The 17,169-nt window shown below is 33.0% G+C and overlaps 1 protein-coding gene and 1 long non-coding RNA gene across 3 annotated transcripts in view; one reads left to right on the top strand and one right to left on the bottom strand.

The window, feature by feature from the left end:
* Positions 1–12,798, top strand: part of LOC308564758 — a 94,793-nt gene extending 81,995 nt beyond the window's left edge. The window contains exon 4 of the long non-coding RNA XR_013999987.1: positions 12,167–12,798. This is a non-coding gene — a long non-coding RNA (uncharacterized lncRNA). The remainder of the gene's footprint in view (positions 1–12,166) is intronic.
* Positions 1–17,169, bottom strand: part of ELP4 (elongator acetyltransferase complex subunit 4) — a 147,298-nt gene that overhangs the window by 94,728 nt on the left and 35,401 nt on the right. For both annotated transcript variants that reach the window (XM_081153379.1, XM_081153380.1), the window contains exons 6-7: positions 16,817–16,901; positions 12,194–12,382 (exon numbers count right to left, since the gene is read on the bottom strand). In XM_081153379.1, the coding sequence (XP_081009505.1) occupies positions 12,194–12,382; positions 16,817–16,901 (274 nt within the window). The remainder of the gene's footprint in view (positions 1–12,193; positions 12,383–16,816; positions 16,902–17,169) is intronic.

Genomic DNA, 17,169 nt, shown 5'->3' with positions numbered 1-17,169 from the left:
CAAATACCACATGCTTTGCAGAACATTTATTTACATCAGTTTTCTTTTTCAGTTTTATTCTATAAAACATTTTAAAAATCTTACATATTCTGAAAACTCTTATAAAATGGCGCAAACAAAATACTGTAATGAACAGGCTAAAAAGAATAATGGTATGATATTCAAAATTAATTTTAGGCATTTTTCATAAACTATACATATTCCAGTTTCATATTATAGAAATTATTCACATAGAAATTTGTGTGTTTTGCTTAAAAATGTTTTATGGAGTAACTTCCTAAATAAGAAATTTGTTGCTTACTATTACTACTTTACTCTTGAAATCTTTAAAATGCGATTCCCAGATGTCCAAAAGCTCACACACACCCTGCCTGGAAAAACAATCACTAATATCCAAATATCAAACAGAGCATCCAGCTGATGTTTGTGGTGCAGTGGTAGGTTAAAGACAGTAAAGTTTAAAATCAGCTTAGAATAATCCCATATTGAGTATGAAATTATAGCCTGTCATCAGGAACAGGCTGACAGAGCCAGGTCCAGATGGGAAACTGGCTGGGAAAAAAGCTGAGGCAGGTGGGAAAATGATGGGAACCTGACGGAAGACAGGACTACTCCCTCTGCTGGCAAGGCTCTCACCTGCTTGAATTTTTAACTAATGACTAGCTTTCCTTTAATTATTTAAGATATAACCAATAAATTATGGAAGGTGTTCCTTCTTCAGTTGGCTGCTCTGTGTTTGCCCATTTTCAAACTCATGGCATCCTATTTTTCACCAGATTAACTTGTCAGAAATATAAGGATCCAATGTCTCACCAGGAGGTCCAATTATTTATCTTGTAATTTAATTGCATCATAAAAATAAGCAAATGTAGCACTGCTTTTATAAAATAAGGCCTTTAAAAAATTAAAAATGCCTCTGAATTATATTTTCAATATATATACTTTCTTGAAGACAAAATAATTCTTGGGTTGAAGAATTCACAATCTCTTTCTCAGGCTCTGCATAATGCCTCGTAATGAAATAATATAGAAATGAACCATATAAATCAACTATACAGGGAACAAGGAAACAGCATGTCACAGCAAAACAGCATAGATGTACAGCGCCAAACTTATCTGATAATCTAATGATCTGAGTTTACAGATATTATGTACTAATATGTAAGAAATTAAGAACTGACATTTACACAAACATTGGTTAAATTTTACAGAAAGATTATTCAATATTTGATTTTCAATGTAAGTTAATAGCTGCAGCAAAAACATTTAGTAAAAATCTGTTCTAAGATTTTGGACTACAACCAGAAGCTCCCAGAACAGGAGGGATCAGCTTTTTCACCCACTGTTCTCATCTGAATCCTGGCTGAAAAGCTATTCCAGCTCCCAGCTTTCCAGAAGGCTCCATCCCAGGAATCCCTGCCTGCCATTTGGTTTGCTGATTTTAATCTCTCAGGACTTTCTTACAGTGGCTCTTCTATGCTGAACTGGCACTTGCTTCTAGAAGTGAGTTATTATTAAACCTGTAGGTCAACTGTGGCACTAACAACTCTTTGGAAGCTTTCAGCCACAGTGTACAATTTGCTAGTCTAATTAAATATTAATTCTAAGTGTTACATTTTGTGGCTAAGAGCTTTTATTTTCTATCATCAGCCTAGAAGAGAAAGAGGTTACAAGGCTAATTTAATCTCTTTCCTGTCCTCCTCTACATTAAAGATTAACTATACAGAGTGAGAAAACATTATTAAAGAAGCAGGGACTCTTTATATAGTAATAATAATGTAATTAATAGCAAAGGGCTAAAACATAATGGGAGGACATAATATATGACCAGGTACTTAAAACGATTTTAAATTATAATTAGTTACAAGCACATTTTGTCTCAACACTACAAAATACTATTATCCTTTCTGGAAGACAGTAATCTTTCTTTAAGGGAAGGTGTACATCCAAGTACATAAATAGAAATAATTCAAAACTTACATTTCCTCACAGGCATTTTTCAGATAGCTTGTAACACCAAAGATAAAAAGCTTGGTAATATTATTTGTAAAATGAAAGCACAATTAAATAAAGTTGTATTTCTTGTCTGTACATGAGCGGTGATGCAGAGGATAACCTGGAATAACGTTAAAGATCCTTCCCCACTTTTTCTTGTACCATGTTCTAGCGAACTGAACACAGGGGTCCCTCCCGGCTTCTGCTCCCAGAAGAGCTGTGTCCATGCCTGGGCATTGGGCATTATAAAGACTATGCCGTCCAGCAGCCAAAGATTCCATATGCCCAGACAGATGACTCAATCTCCATACTGTGATGAGACATTTCCCTATTTCTATCGATACATTTTAAAATATTGGCTCTAAATAGTACTTTAACAACTGCCATCAACGTGAATTATAACAGCATAAAATTATTTTAGAGAGAGCAAAAAATATATTTAAAACAAAAATTATTTTTCTTTCTATGGCTTACCGAATATGCTTAGGTTAGATTAAGTGTAACAAAAGGTTTCTAAATGTAATTTTTTCTTTTAAAGATGCACATTTATCATATTGACAATTTAAAATATCTTGCTCTTATTTAATATGCATTTTTACACTAAGATAAAATAGTACACAGACTGTTACTAATGCTCTATACAGACAGAAACTTATACATAACTTGGAGTTTATGTAAAAAGTTTCAAACCTACTTGACAAAGAAAGTAAATTAAATACATATGTATAATGCATACAAGCTAAGATTAGATTTAAAAAATTAATCAGATAGGAGCATGCATAATATGAAAGAGAAGGAATACTGGAGTGAAAGAATTTCTAGATCCCAAGCCTGCAGTGGCGGAGTTGGAACAGAGCTCTATTCTTTGTTATTGTAAAGAAACACAGATTCTGTTAACTCATCAGACTCATATGAAGCTACTAAATTTTCAAAAACTGGAACCTGACAGATATGGTGTAAATTTAAAGTGGGTTTAATATGATTCAGTTCATCTTAAGAAATTGCTTCTTTTAAATTAAAAGAAAAAAAGTCAATTTCTTATCATCTATCTCAGAGTAGTTGCGAAGAGCTGGGAAAATTAAAGGCAGATTCTCAATTGAGAATATCTTTTTTTTTTTTTTTTAAGGAATTCATGAAAAACTGACAGCCAGAATATCTAACTTTATCCTTTAGTAACTGATAGTTATGATCAAGAGATTAAATCTGTAATTTTTATCCTTAAATATTCTCATTAATAAAGTGCACTTAAAAAGACCATTTAAGTAGGTTAAGTTACATGACAGAAGGCAGTCTTATGTTTTCCTTTAATGATGCTCATATCAACAATTAAACACATTTTCCAAAATTTTACAGTTATGAACTCACCAAAGTCTGTTGTTCCTTCGCCATGCAATTTTTCTTAGTTTTTGTTTTAAGAATAAAAGATTTCATAGAGAGAAATTCACAAGGCTACTGGAGCCCACATTTCATAATCCCATACTAGTGCTTGGTTCTAATGCAGTCCATTGCTTGACTTAGAGTTTAGCTGCTAAAATACTCAGCATGGACACAAAAGTTTATGGATTTGAAAAGGTTTGTTCTAAATTTCTCTAAGTTGAAACACATGTATGTGTTTCACTGTATCATTCACTTCAGTGGGTTCACTGTATCATTCACTTCAGTGGGTTCAAAGCTATAACACATTAATACTGTATATTAATTTGAAAAAAATACTGTATGTAAATTAAAATACTGTATGTAAATTAAAATACTGTATATAAATTAAAACACACTAAGTAAAACCTTATTCAAATTTCAAGAGACATAACAAGGCCCTTTCTTCCTGTTTTTCTTTAGAAAAGAAATTTTCCTATGTATAAGCTAACATGCTGGTAACAGTTTTCTTCAATGAGATAGCTGGGGGGAAATTACACAGGACAAGTCGTTGAAAAACACTGGTTATATGATAATAAGGCTATTAACTGACTAAGTGCCAATGATGACCAATAAAAATATGTTACAGCCCAGTTTAAAATCTAAAATCTATTTCAAATAAAAGAAAGTTTAAGTAGTTTACCAACTAATGTTCTGTAAGCAAATACATTAAATGATGGCAATACTTAGAATTATTCTAGAATGAGAAAATCTTGTTTCATATTTTACTTTCAATAATGTCAAAGAAGGTTTCATTCTTGTGTTTTTATAATAAAGGAAAAATTTAATAGGTTATGTTTAAAATTTCTTAAAAATATAGATTATGAGAGAATAGATCAGCAATAATAAAAAGTAAATTTTCTTTCTGAATAGAAAAGTATGAGGAAGATATGAAAAAAAGCTTTCCCTGTTTTACCATAATTCTAAGAGCTTCAATATTTCCTGACATGTTCAGGTAAAAGTGCTTTTAATTAATAACAAACACAAATCAAGAACAACCTGTCACAGATTGTGTAAATAAAATGCATACGTTAGGGGAAATGTATTTTCCTATCACCTGAAATCATAATAAGGCATAAAACTAAGTTTTTATTTCCAAAAAGGGTAAATGTTATCAGTCACCATTTTCCCCAAGCACACAACTGTCAGTGAGAATTGAAAATAAAATTAATTAAAAAGGCACAAAATGTTTATATAACTTGAAGGTGGATGACAAATTTCACTAATAGTAAGCTAGTTCCCATTTATAAGACCAAAAAAATTAGTTTCATATCTTGCTAGATATAGATATCAAACAGTATCCTATTGTAACTGCTTCAAAGTTATCGCTTGCAAAAAAAATCTCATTAAAAACTTTCAAAGGTATTTGTCTTTCTCTGTCTGACTTATTTCACTTAGCATAATACCCTCTATCACTTTGTAAGTTACATAAATGTCTAATCACTATGTTGTGCACCTGAAACTAATAAAATATTGTGGGTTGACTGCAATTAAAAAATTTAAAAAGTTTTTTTAAAGTTTCAAAGGGTACACAAACATGTGTATCTAAAAGCAAATGGGGGAAAGCAACAGAATGTTCAATGTAGCTGGAATATCACAACCTTTAATATAAAAATTTATACTTAAGTTCTAAAAAACTGAAATAATATTCTCATACAGAAGATAACATGTAGAGTTTCAAAGTAGGTTTGTAGTTGTTTTTCTTAGAAGTAGTCTTCCCTTTCCCCCCAGCCCACGACAACCTTTGCTTGACAACGGAGTTCTGAACAGTTCGAGTTGTGAGAATGTGAGCAGCTGCTGTTATTATAACTAAAGGTCTGTCTCCTGCTCGAGTCTGAGAGGCCACATGTTCGGCTGTCCTCTCATCTTGCCATCCTCACCAATTAACTATTAACATGGAGGGCTGTACACATGCTCTTGGGGGCTCTTTAACAGGCTTCTTGGCGAGTGGAACAACTACACAGCAGGGATCTGGGAACCGAGTAATGCTGGAGTACAGGGGAGCCGTCCATAGTTCTGCTCCTTCGAATGACACTGAACGCCACAGTTCAGCGTGTAACAAAGTCTGTGTTTAACTTGGCCATTTTCACATACATTTTTAATACAATGTCTTTGGGCAATTACTAAAACTATATTCTAGAAAGAGACAATAGGAGTAATACTACTATTTCACAGGGAAAACTGTCTAGGGATATATATACACATATGTGTATATATATGACATATTTGATGAATAATTTTAGTGTTTTCTTAACAGAGACCTAGAATTTATTTTTATACATTGTTTCAACATATGTATGTTATGTTTTTTTCCTGTGCTGTTATGGAGATAATCTTTAAACCAAAGGAAACAAAAAATCTTCAAGTTCAAAGTTGTGAGGCTGAACACAAAATATTTCAAATGTAAATTTAAAAACTTTTTCATTCTACTTTCGAAAGTCTTATAACAATAAGTTAAAGTCAGTTTTGAATCTATGTCATTATTTTCCCTATTTTAACTTTTTATCTTCTTTGCAATTTCCTTAACTATGTGTTTCTTTCTTACAGTAAAATTAAACATGGGAAGCATGCCAAAAGTACAATAAAGGGTAACTAATCATTACTGTACAAGTATGACAGGATGCTAATAACTAAAGCGAGAGCACTGATTGGATGTTTTACCAGTCTAAGAGATACAGCCTATCCTATGTAACTTTTAATCTAGTGTCACTTTATATAATATATTCAAATAAAAGTACTGCCATTCTATTATGTATAGATGTTTAATTATATAACAAAATTTCCAAGGATATCAAACTACATTTCTATATTCTGCCAGAAATCACTTTACTATCAAATTCTAAGCTCAAGAGTGCAAATACCTGTACATTCTGATTTTCTGCTCCACTCATGCTATCCTTTACATGGCTGAAAAAGCTCCACAGGACAGAGACTTCCTTGTCTGTTCACTACTATATCCCCATAGGTGCCTAGAACAGTGCCTGCCATAAATATTTGCTGAATGAGTGAATAAATAAGCTAAACTACCTTTAGTCCATCAATCACCATTTAAATCCCGACTCAGACTCTGCAGGAATGGCGCTGGTACAGCGGAGAGGAAGCTGCTGTACGATGTTAGAAAGGGTTGTGTTACAACATGGTGTGATGGCACCAGGAGTTAGATGGCTATCTGGCTTCACCCATGCCTCCTGGTCGGTCTCAGCCCTGACCTGATAAGACTCTGTCGGTGTCTTTCATAAAAAGAGGCAGAAAGCGGAAGATTTCCATTGCTTTGATGGAGCTGTACACTTGACTTTTTTGTAGCCTGATCTCTGTACGAATTCTCAATTTTGGAGGTCTGTTTAAGTAATAATAGTGAAAATGACAATTGTTAACATATATTGAGTGCTTACTATGTGCCAGCACTGTGTGAGTACATGGTATTGATAATCCTCTGAACTGGATCTTCTTTGCCCCATTTTTACAGATGATAAAGCCGAGGTACAGATGGCTAGGTCCATATAACGAACCATGCCTATCTGCCTCCAAAAGCCCAGGCTCTTGCTGTTACTGAATATGATGAATGTTACTTTGTGTTTCTTAATTTTGACCCTATTTTAGTTCTACCATTGAATAAGTAGCATAACAGCACGGTGGTTAAAAGTATGGTAATTAGAGGGGGACTGCTTAGGTCTAAATCCTGCCACTCAACGAGCTGTGTTGTGTGATCTTGAAAAGTCACTTACATTTTCTGTCCTTTATTTCCTTATCTGTAAAATAAAGATAATGATAGCAACAGCATCAACAATATAGGGTTATTATGAGGGTTAAATGAGTTAATATATAAAAAGATCTTTGGATTGCAACTGGTCCATAGAAATCACTATGTAACTTTTTATTAAATAAATTCACAGTCTCTGGGTTGTGTGTGTTCATAGTCTTTGATTAACTTTGTAAACATTCTGCCTCCAGTTCTTAGTCTCTTTTCTTAGCCTAAACGTTGTGATTTTCCTTACCAGTCTTTCAGAGTTATTAAGATGTTTATTCCCTATTTATATCATGACTGGTTTAAGCAAAATATTAAGTTTTATGTTTTTTTCTAAGTATTTTGATATAAAAACAAATATATGGTCAGGTGTCATGTTCAAAGAGCAAAGAAATTATTTGTTTTTTAATAGCTCAATTGATGTTAGGGTTGGAAGACTATAATAATAGGAAAACTGTCTAGGGAAGTGACAATCAGCAAAGTCTGACCCTATGTTTTTCTATTTCCATTTCAAAGTAATCTCTTTATGGTATTTTCAAAAGCAAAAATTTAAACTAGATTTCTCCATTATATAAGGATTTAAATATGTTTATAAAGTACCATAATCTAAATGTTAATATTTATACATCTAGTCCACCTTATAAATCTCCATCATTTAATCAGTGGTGAGACAGGCTGACTTGAGGTGACTTGATAGTGTTACTGCTGGTCCCATACACAGAGGATAGAGGAACCCATCGCAAACATTCACAGGGGTTTGGATTCTCTTCTCTAAGTAATAAAGATGATCACCACTAAGATGGCTTTTGAAAAAAATTTTCTTTTTCCTGTTTTTGCATAGGTCCCTTTGGAATACATAACAAATTACATATATACTTATATTTACTTCATAACTGTTCTTTGCTTGCTATTACATGCAAGGAAATAGGCTTCCATTGTTTTTTCCTCCCTTGTCTAGAATGTAACTTTTTGCTTAATCTTTCACATATACTAATTAGTCAAAGATTTTACAATGATTATTTTCTCTTTTAAAAATACTGAATAATAGCAATGTGAGCCCAGAACTTTTTTTTTCCCCTAATGGAAAGTTACTGCTTTCACAGGTAGTTAATAATTCAAGACACATGAGGATGCAGTGTGGCAGAGAGGAAAGAGTTAAAGAGATGTGAGTTTAATACAGCTTTAAACCTATAATAGATGTGTGGCTTTAGAGAATCACTTCAGTTTAATCTTCTTTGCAATTGGAGTCACACTTATCTTGCAGAGATTTTGTGATGATTAGGAAGCTACATAACCTAACAGTGAAGATGGGAAAGACATGAATTAGAATATGACTGGCCCTGTCCCTTGTTAACTGTGTGACCTTGTGAAAACTGAGGTAAGGGTTGTCATGAAGACACAAGGACATAATACCTGCATAGTACTTGGCATGCAGTATGTGCCTAATAAATATTTGTAGTAATAGCATAGTTGTAGTGGTATTATGAGTACCAGTATTTTCACTGGTTTATTCATCATCATAATAAACAAACTCACTAAATCTGACCAAACTATTATGAAAGCATTAACTTTATCATAACTTATCATCATTAACACCACAGACAATACAAGTATGTGTACAATGTCTAAGATGATTAGAGAAAGGAGTTGCCCTATAACATTTGTGTGATTTTAAACTCATAATAGTAAGTTAGGTTCAAGCACAATCTGTGAAAAGCCCTTAAAGGAAAACTGAGTTATCCTCTTATAACTACTATAAATAAGTTCTAGCCACGGAGTCAAAATTCATTTCTTATTTATGCTAAACTTTTCAGTCATAGGACTTGAAATATATATATATATATGCTGTGTATAATTAATGTAACTAAGTGGCATTTTAATAAACTTGCCATTTGGAAATGTTAGAACAAAGATACTAAAATCACATAAATTTAAATAGACTTGAGTTTTAACAATCAAGTATTAGAAATAATTTTCAAAGTTAGAAACAATATTCTTTTAACATTTATTGAACATATAGAAAAAGCCTAGGTACTGTGCTAGGAATTTTTATACTTCATTGCATTTAATAATATATTACTATCATAACCCTAAGCTAGGTAAAAGGAAAATTATAAATGTGTGGCCCTGCCTTTGTGGAGACTACAATGTATTAGATATATAAGATTATATGAAATCACATGTTTGAGGCAGAGAATAAGTACTTTGGTAAATAGTACTACTAATAAAAAGAGCTAGTGAATATAAAGTAAGTTTACATATAATTAGGATGTTAACTAATAAACCCAAAGCTGTTTGAGAACACAAACTAACATGTAAAAAATTGAAATTGAAATACAGTTATCCATTTGAAAAGATAAAACTATAAAAGTTTTAGAAGAAAACACACACAAAGATTGGTAGAGGGCAAAGACTGGTAAGATGGGAAAAATGGGGAAGAGAAATCATTATTAAAAAAATAGATAAATTTCATTAGGATTTAAAACTTCAGAGGACATACATATGGCCAAGAGACAAATGAGAAAATGCTCAACGTCACTAATCATCAGAGAGATGCAAATTAAAACCACAGTGAGGTTATCACTTCACACCTGTCAGAATGGCTGCCATCAACAAATCAACAAACAACAAGTGCTGGTGAGGGTGTGGAGAAAAGGGGAGCCCTAGTACACTGCTGGTAGGAATGCAGACTGGGGCAGCCACTATGGAAAACAGTATGGAGGTTCCTCAAAAAACTAAAAATGGAGCTGCCATATGACCCAGTGATCCCACTTCTAGGAATATATCCTAAGAATCCTGAAACACTAATCAGAAAGAATATATGCACCCCTATGTTCATAGCAGCACAGTTTACAAGAGCTAAGATCTGGAAACAGCCCAAGTGCCCATCAGCAGATGAGTGGATAGAAAAGCTGTGGGACATTTACACCATGGAATACTACGCAGCTGTAAAGAAGAAGGATCTCGTACCCTTTGGGACAGTATGGATGGACCTGGAGAATATTATGCTAAGCGAAATAAGCCAGGTAGAGAAAGACAAACATCACATGATCTCGCTTATCTGTGGAATCTAAAGGACTTAATAAACTAATAAACAGAAATGATTCAATGACATGGAAGCATGGATCAGACTGACGAATGTCAGAGGGATGGAGGAGGGTGGGTGGGTGGAGGAGGAGAGATTAACCAAAGAATTTATATGCATATATGCACAACCCAAGGACACGGACAACGGTGTGGAGAGGGACTGGGGAGGGCATGGGGCGGGGTGGAACGGGTCATTGGGGAGAAAAAGGGACATCTGTAATATTTTGAATAACAACAACAAAAATAAATAAATAAATAAATAAATAAAAAACTTCAGCTCTTCAAAGATAATGTTAAGAAAATAGAAAAGACAAATCACAAACTGGAAAAAAAATACTGAAAAGTTGTACCTAAAATATATAAGAAATTTTAAAACTTGATAATGAAGAGGTAATTCAAAAAATGGCCAAAAGCCTTAGACAAAAGAAGATAGGCAAACAGCCAACAAGCACATGGAAAGATGGTCAACATTATTAGTTATCCAGGAAATGCTAATTACCACAATGTCACAACATTTCACATGGACTGCAATGGCTAAAATAAAAAAGGCTGAAAATAAAGTTTTGGAGAGATGTGATTCCTAGAGGAATGAAAATATATCGCACAAAGATTCTACATTAATGGTCACAGCAGCTTTATTCATAATACCATCAATCTAGAAACAACTCAGATGACCCTCAGTAAGTGAAAAGATAAAGAAATTGTGGTGTACTCTTACAACAGAAAACTAATTAACGATAAAAATAACCTCGAAATGAATATGACACTGGATGGTGGCAATATTAAACAATGTGATTTTTTATATTGTATAATGAAATATGTAAATATTTGGAAGAAGTGTGTAACTCAGTGAAGCAATACTTTTCAAATGACCCAAAAAATGATATTTCAATATCTTGAGCTGCTATCATTATTTTTATTATTGCTATTTCCTAGAGAAGCAAAGCAAAACAAAACTCAAAACTTGTTATAAAAGTCATTTTGAATCAAAGTGTGTTATAAAGGATGTGCATTAGAAACAAATAACATAAAATTTATCATCTTATCCATTTTTAAGTATACTGTTCATTGGTATTAAATATGTTCATAATATGCTACCATCACCACCAACCATTTCCAGAACTCTTTTTTTTAATTTTTATTGCTGACAGAATTACAGATGTCTCCCATTTTCTCTCTTTTTGCCCCCCACCCAACGCCCGCCCTACCCCAGGCCTTCCCCATATTATTGTCTGTGTCCATGGGAGAACTCTTTTCATTTTGTAAAACTGAAACTCTGTATCCATTAAACAATAACACCCCGTTCCCTCCTCCCCCCAGTCCCTGTGAACCACCACACTACTTCCTGTCTATGGTTTTGACAGCTCTAAGTACCTCATATTAATGAATCACAGTATCTTCTAGCGACAGACTTATTTTACTTAGCATAATGTTCTCAGGATTCATCCATGTTGCAGCTTATGTCAGAATTTCCTTCCCTTTTAAGGGTGAATAATACTCCATTGCAATATATGCCACATTTTGCTCATCCATTCATGTGTTGATGAATACTTTCTTTGCTTCCACATTTTAGTTCTCGTGAATAATGCTGCTATGCGCATAGGTCTACAAATATCTCTTCAAGACCTATGTTCAGATTAGCTTTTGATAAATTAAAAGATATCACAGCAAAAATCAACCTCACATCACAATGATCCTAGCAAGTTCACATGAAAGCAAAGAAAAAAATTAGTAAAGAGGGACTTACCATATATTCACTGTATATTAAAACCACAAATATATAAGAATTTAATAATACAATCTAAAGAACATTTTGCTGATCTGGTGTTTTACGCATCTGAAATCTCTTTTCGCTAAGGGACGTGAAAATAATTTATCTGACTCCTAAAGCATTTATATTTTGCTCTTCACTCTGCACCCTACTAGGGGAAAGTGCTTTTGAGAAGTTCGTACCTGGATAAGATGTGTTGGCACTGTGATGACGCAGGCTGAAAGAGAGGCTCGCAGGAGGCCACGGAGGACGTACAGGAATTTTGTAAGGCCATGGCTATTGTCACAGTTTTCGGTGCAGCAGACGTTATCTCCCCACAAAGGTGAACCAAGACTCTGGATTCCTATTCTCAAAATGTTTTTCTGTTTTTTCTAAAGGAAAGTGGAGGAGAGGGAAACACATTAAGTTTTGTTAACCAATAGGATACCTCTTTTACTTTTGCCAGTTCTTAATTTTATTTATAACAAATCAGGGAGGTGCTGTAGATGTGGTAAAGAGCTTGATGTACTACCAGCAATAAGGCAATATAAAAAAAAAAATCTCTAGATTACAGGAATATAAAAAATTAACAGAACTGTTTTTTTCTTTCATTTTCTTTTAGATTTTTGAAGAGTATCACTGTTTCTAAATTTTAACAGTGACTACTCTGAGAATCTGTTGGAGGCAGTTAAAAATATGTAACAGATCAGAGTTAATAAAGAAATCTAAACTAGAGTGCTTACAAACCATTATTAGCATTGTAAAATTCTATGTCTTTCAATAAATGATAAATTGCTCAATATTTCTCATTTAATTCCATCATGTCCACTGCCTGATGTTGTGTTTGAAATTTTTAAATGTATATTTTGGTTTTACATTTTACACTTAGCTCTACTTTTTCTACTTGAAGCAATTTTTACAACAGTAATTTAATTTAAGCTCAATACTTTTCATACTATTTGACAGGTGAACATTTAGAACTCAAGCCTACTGATATCAAGGTCATAACAGTGACCGCTATTTCTTGGAGAAAAGAACATTTAAAAACCATTACATAAAACCTAGCATGACTGTCAAAAAGTGTTTGCCAGTAGATGTATTTATAATAAATTCTACTGTTTGGGTTATTTTAACTAAACAAATGTTTTGTAAATGCTTTCTTTAGCAATCCAGCAAAATTTCTGGGAAATGAAGATCTTAGCAAAAACTAGCACATGGAAATAATTGGGAAATCACTACTGTGACTCTGCAGGGAAAAATAAGATTTTTCTCTAAAGCAAAGACCTGGAACACGCGTCACTTTAGAGTGTAATCTCTGATGAAACCACACCCTAAAATATACCCCCTGCTACTGCCACAGAGCACCACGAATAAACTTCTTTATCCAACTACTGTAGTTACTGCCCAACACAATATATCTATCTCCCTGATATTACAGACAAAATTTGAATCTGTGTATCCCTTTTCAAGGAGAATTTATTAACAAAGAAAAGTAGGCAAAAATGAATAAAACTCTGAAATACTAGAAGAGGAAAACGTAGGGGTCAGTAGTTAGTAAGATGAGAAAGACAGAGACTCCTGGTCTGGACTATACAAATAAACAGATAATATGATTCTGGTTAAGACACATACATTACTTAGGCCTTAGTTTTCTCATCCCTAAAATAAAGAGGCTAGAACATATTTTCCTTCAAATACACAGAGTAACACAATGTCTTGAATAAAACTACAGGAAAGAGATTACAGAAAGGGCAGTTTAGTCTAAGCACCTTTGACAAAACGTCCTGACTTCAAGGACCTGAAGCATGACGATGCCATCAAGGCTGCTGGTCCAATATTTCTCTTCTCGTTGTAGTAAGGTTATGATAGACAAGCACCTAAGATACCATATGATCCTAGGTGGTTCATAGAAGTTTTCTTTTTACTTCTGCATTACGTGAATGAAATGAATAAGATGTACCAGAGCATATGTTAGAAGTATAAATAAGTTTCTGGTGAATTCGTGAAAAATATTTGTGAAATATGATGTTATTCCCCTTTTCTGTATTATTTAGAAACTCAGAATTTAAGTGAAATGGCATAATTAAGGTTCATTTTTCATCCCTAAACTTGTTATCTCATGAACTGTAGCTTAAGTTAGATTCCCAACAGAAAGAGCCATCTGGAAAAAGACAGAGACTTACCAAGAAAGGAAGAAAGAAGGAAAACAAAAATGAGATATTAGGATGAAATCTGGACGTAAAAGGGGAGCATCATCATATTATTTCTCTTGTCAACATTTCAGAAATGTTGGTTATATTTTAATCCACAGTACCAATACCTGTTACTATGGTATCAAAAAGTACCTGCTAAAAGTTTTTAACAAAAATAAATCAGGAGGGTGGGTGACTACAGGAGATTCATGACTTTGACAGATAAACTGATATATGCATATAGAAAGAATGAAAATATTAAGCCAAACAATTAATGGGAGATAAGATATTTAAGTGAGGTAGAAACATAGGACATCAGAATATAACTGACCATTATAGTTGCACACAAGAAATACACATATTTTTAAAAATATGACAATAAGTTGTAAAAACAAAGGCTGAATTACAAATTTCCTGTGTTTTTTGAGACATATAATTATTTTGCTATGCCATGTAGTAATGGGGCATATTGTGAGGCATAATAAAGTAAAAAAAATAAACTCCTGACAGCTGAACAATAATAAATAGTTAAATTTATTCCTGTGAGAAAGTATACCTAAAATATTTAATCTGATATTCCAAGTAAAGTCAATGTTAAAATTTCATTTTTATTGTATATTTCTTAAGTATGTGAAAATCAAAACTTAAAAACAAATGATATTATGGCAGTAATCTGCCAATGTTTCTAGTCTAAATACCTTTACAGATGAGCTACACTACTTATGACCAATGTTAATCACAACATAGTATATAATATTCTGCTCCTTAGAGTCTATTTCTATATGCTGCCTCCAACCAGTTTAGTTTATTTGAAAATGAGTGATAAGTAAGATGAAAATTTCCTTTTAAAAAGCAGGATTTATTTCAGTATCAGAATATTGACTCAGGAATAACACTTTAAGTAGTGACTGACAGATGCGTTGCTGTGACTTCCTGAACTCATCTAAAGTTTCTAAGACAGATGTATAGACTTGGGAATTTAGCAAATGATACAATCTATAATTTAACAATATAAAGATTCATTAACTATATTTCAGTTCCAATAAAAATGGAAATATATTTTTATCATAACTTATTGGTATATTTTTATTTAATTAAACATTTTTAAGCATTCTTGGTCTTCACCATAGAAATGTCTACTTCAACCCTGTTTATCTTTATGAAAGTCCATAGTTATAGAACTTCTGATTCAGAGAGTGAAACCAGCTACAGTCTGTTGTCTATAAAAGTCCATAAAATAAAATATTGTTTATTGAAAATGGTGGTGTTTTCATATTCAAATAAACAACTAAGAAAATAAAACTTCCATTTCATTCCAATAACAACTTCCTTATGAAGGGTGTCTGAATATGTGTGTATGTGTGTGTGTGTATATGTGAGTGTATTTCATATACATTTACATGCAAGTATGTATCTTTTTGCTATTGTATTTGCTTTTTAAAAAAATTTCTTGCTCTTAGAAGATGTGTCATCATCCTGCAAGAGCAGCAGCTCTGCACACTGTACCATAGGAACTGTTATGACATGCCTGTTTCCATAGTTACCACGGCGAGTGGGGAGAGGTGTCTGTCAGGGACCAATTTACCTCGCCAGACGGGCACTGCCACCAAAGAGAAGACATGGTGCCCATAAATCTTAACTAGGAACCAAAATGGAGCAACAATGAACAAAACAAAACTGTACTAAATACCAAGGGCCACCACAAAAACTAAAACATACACAAAAAGCCATCTATAAATGAATGTGCTTCACCACACACACACATAAGTATTTTCAACCTGCTATTAAACCAATGATCAAGAGAAATTTAAAAATTATTCATTTTGCCATGGACAGTGTTAAATACAGCAGTAAAGTCTATAATAATATTTTTAAAATCTATGAATTAAGAGCAAATATAGTTTATAATGCCAAAAGTAAGACTTTTGGCTTCTTTGTCTACTTCAATAAAAATAATGGTGCCTGGGAAACAATTCTGTTAAAATAATATGAATGAAGTGCAAATCTTTTAGCATTTACAGAAATTAAAATTACTGAGGAAGAATTCTGGGAGGCATGATATCTAGAAATAAAATTTCCTGCATTTTGTCTAAGTTAAACTAGCCGGAACACCTTTAATAGTGGTAATGCAGAGAAAATTTTAAAAATAGAGCTACAGAAAAATAGTTATAAAATATTTTAATACATCAAATAAAAATGCATTTTTATTCATTGAGAATAAAAAATAAAATCTTAAAAGAATTAATTCTTACTCATAAGATAATTCAAAGTTAAGGCTTGAATGACAGAAATATAAAAATTTAGAAAGGAAAGTACAAGACTTGCAGCTTTAAGAGTAATTTTCAAAATGTGGCTACTTATTAGTTCCAGGTGTTGTAAATGCATATTTTACAATAACTCATGTTGACAATATATGTGTACATCTTAGGTGTATTCTCTGAGAACATAGCTAAAATTCTAAATTCACATTAATAGTCAAAGTAAGGCTGCCTGTGCTCTGCTTATTTATAGCTCCTGTGCTTGGAAACAGCTTGTTCATTGTAGATTATTCTAAGACTTGCTGGGTGTACCCCTAGAGAGCCTGAAAACAACATTACACACAGGATTATAAAAGGGTTTGAAGGTACTAAATACCTGGGGATTGGATCCATCAAATCCTTCCTCATAAATGATTCTCTGGATAAACTGCAGCAGCTTTATGTAGCCATGGGTCAAAGAGCTGTAGTAAGAAGTGGTTCAAATATATAAATTGGCTTATTACAAAGGACATACAAATGTAAGCTAAAACAGTAAGTAAATAACTAAAAGGTACACATTCATGAGATTATTTAAATATAATAGAAAATGAGCCAACAAAAATAAAGTCAGTGCATCCAGGGAACAAGATACAGTGCCTTATATTAACCAGCTCAGTGTTCCTGACATCATGGGAAGATAAAAACCTGTAGAGACTGAGATGACTTAATTATGTCAGGCTTAGTTACCTC

This window comes from Miniopterus schreibersii (genome assembly GCF_964146895.1).
Source record: "Miniopterus schreibersii genome assembly, chromosome: 12".
NCBI classification, from domain to species: Eukaryota; Metazoa; Chordata; class Mammalia; order Chiroptera; family Miniopteridae; genus Miniopterus; species Miniopterus schreibersii.
The sequence above is the reverse complement of the archived record's forward strand: the minus strand, read 5'-3'. Positions and strand labels throughout refer to the sequence as shown.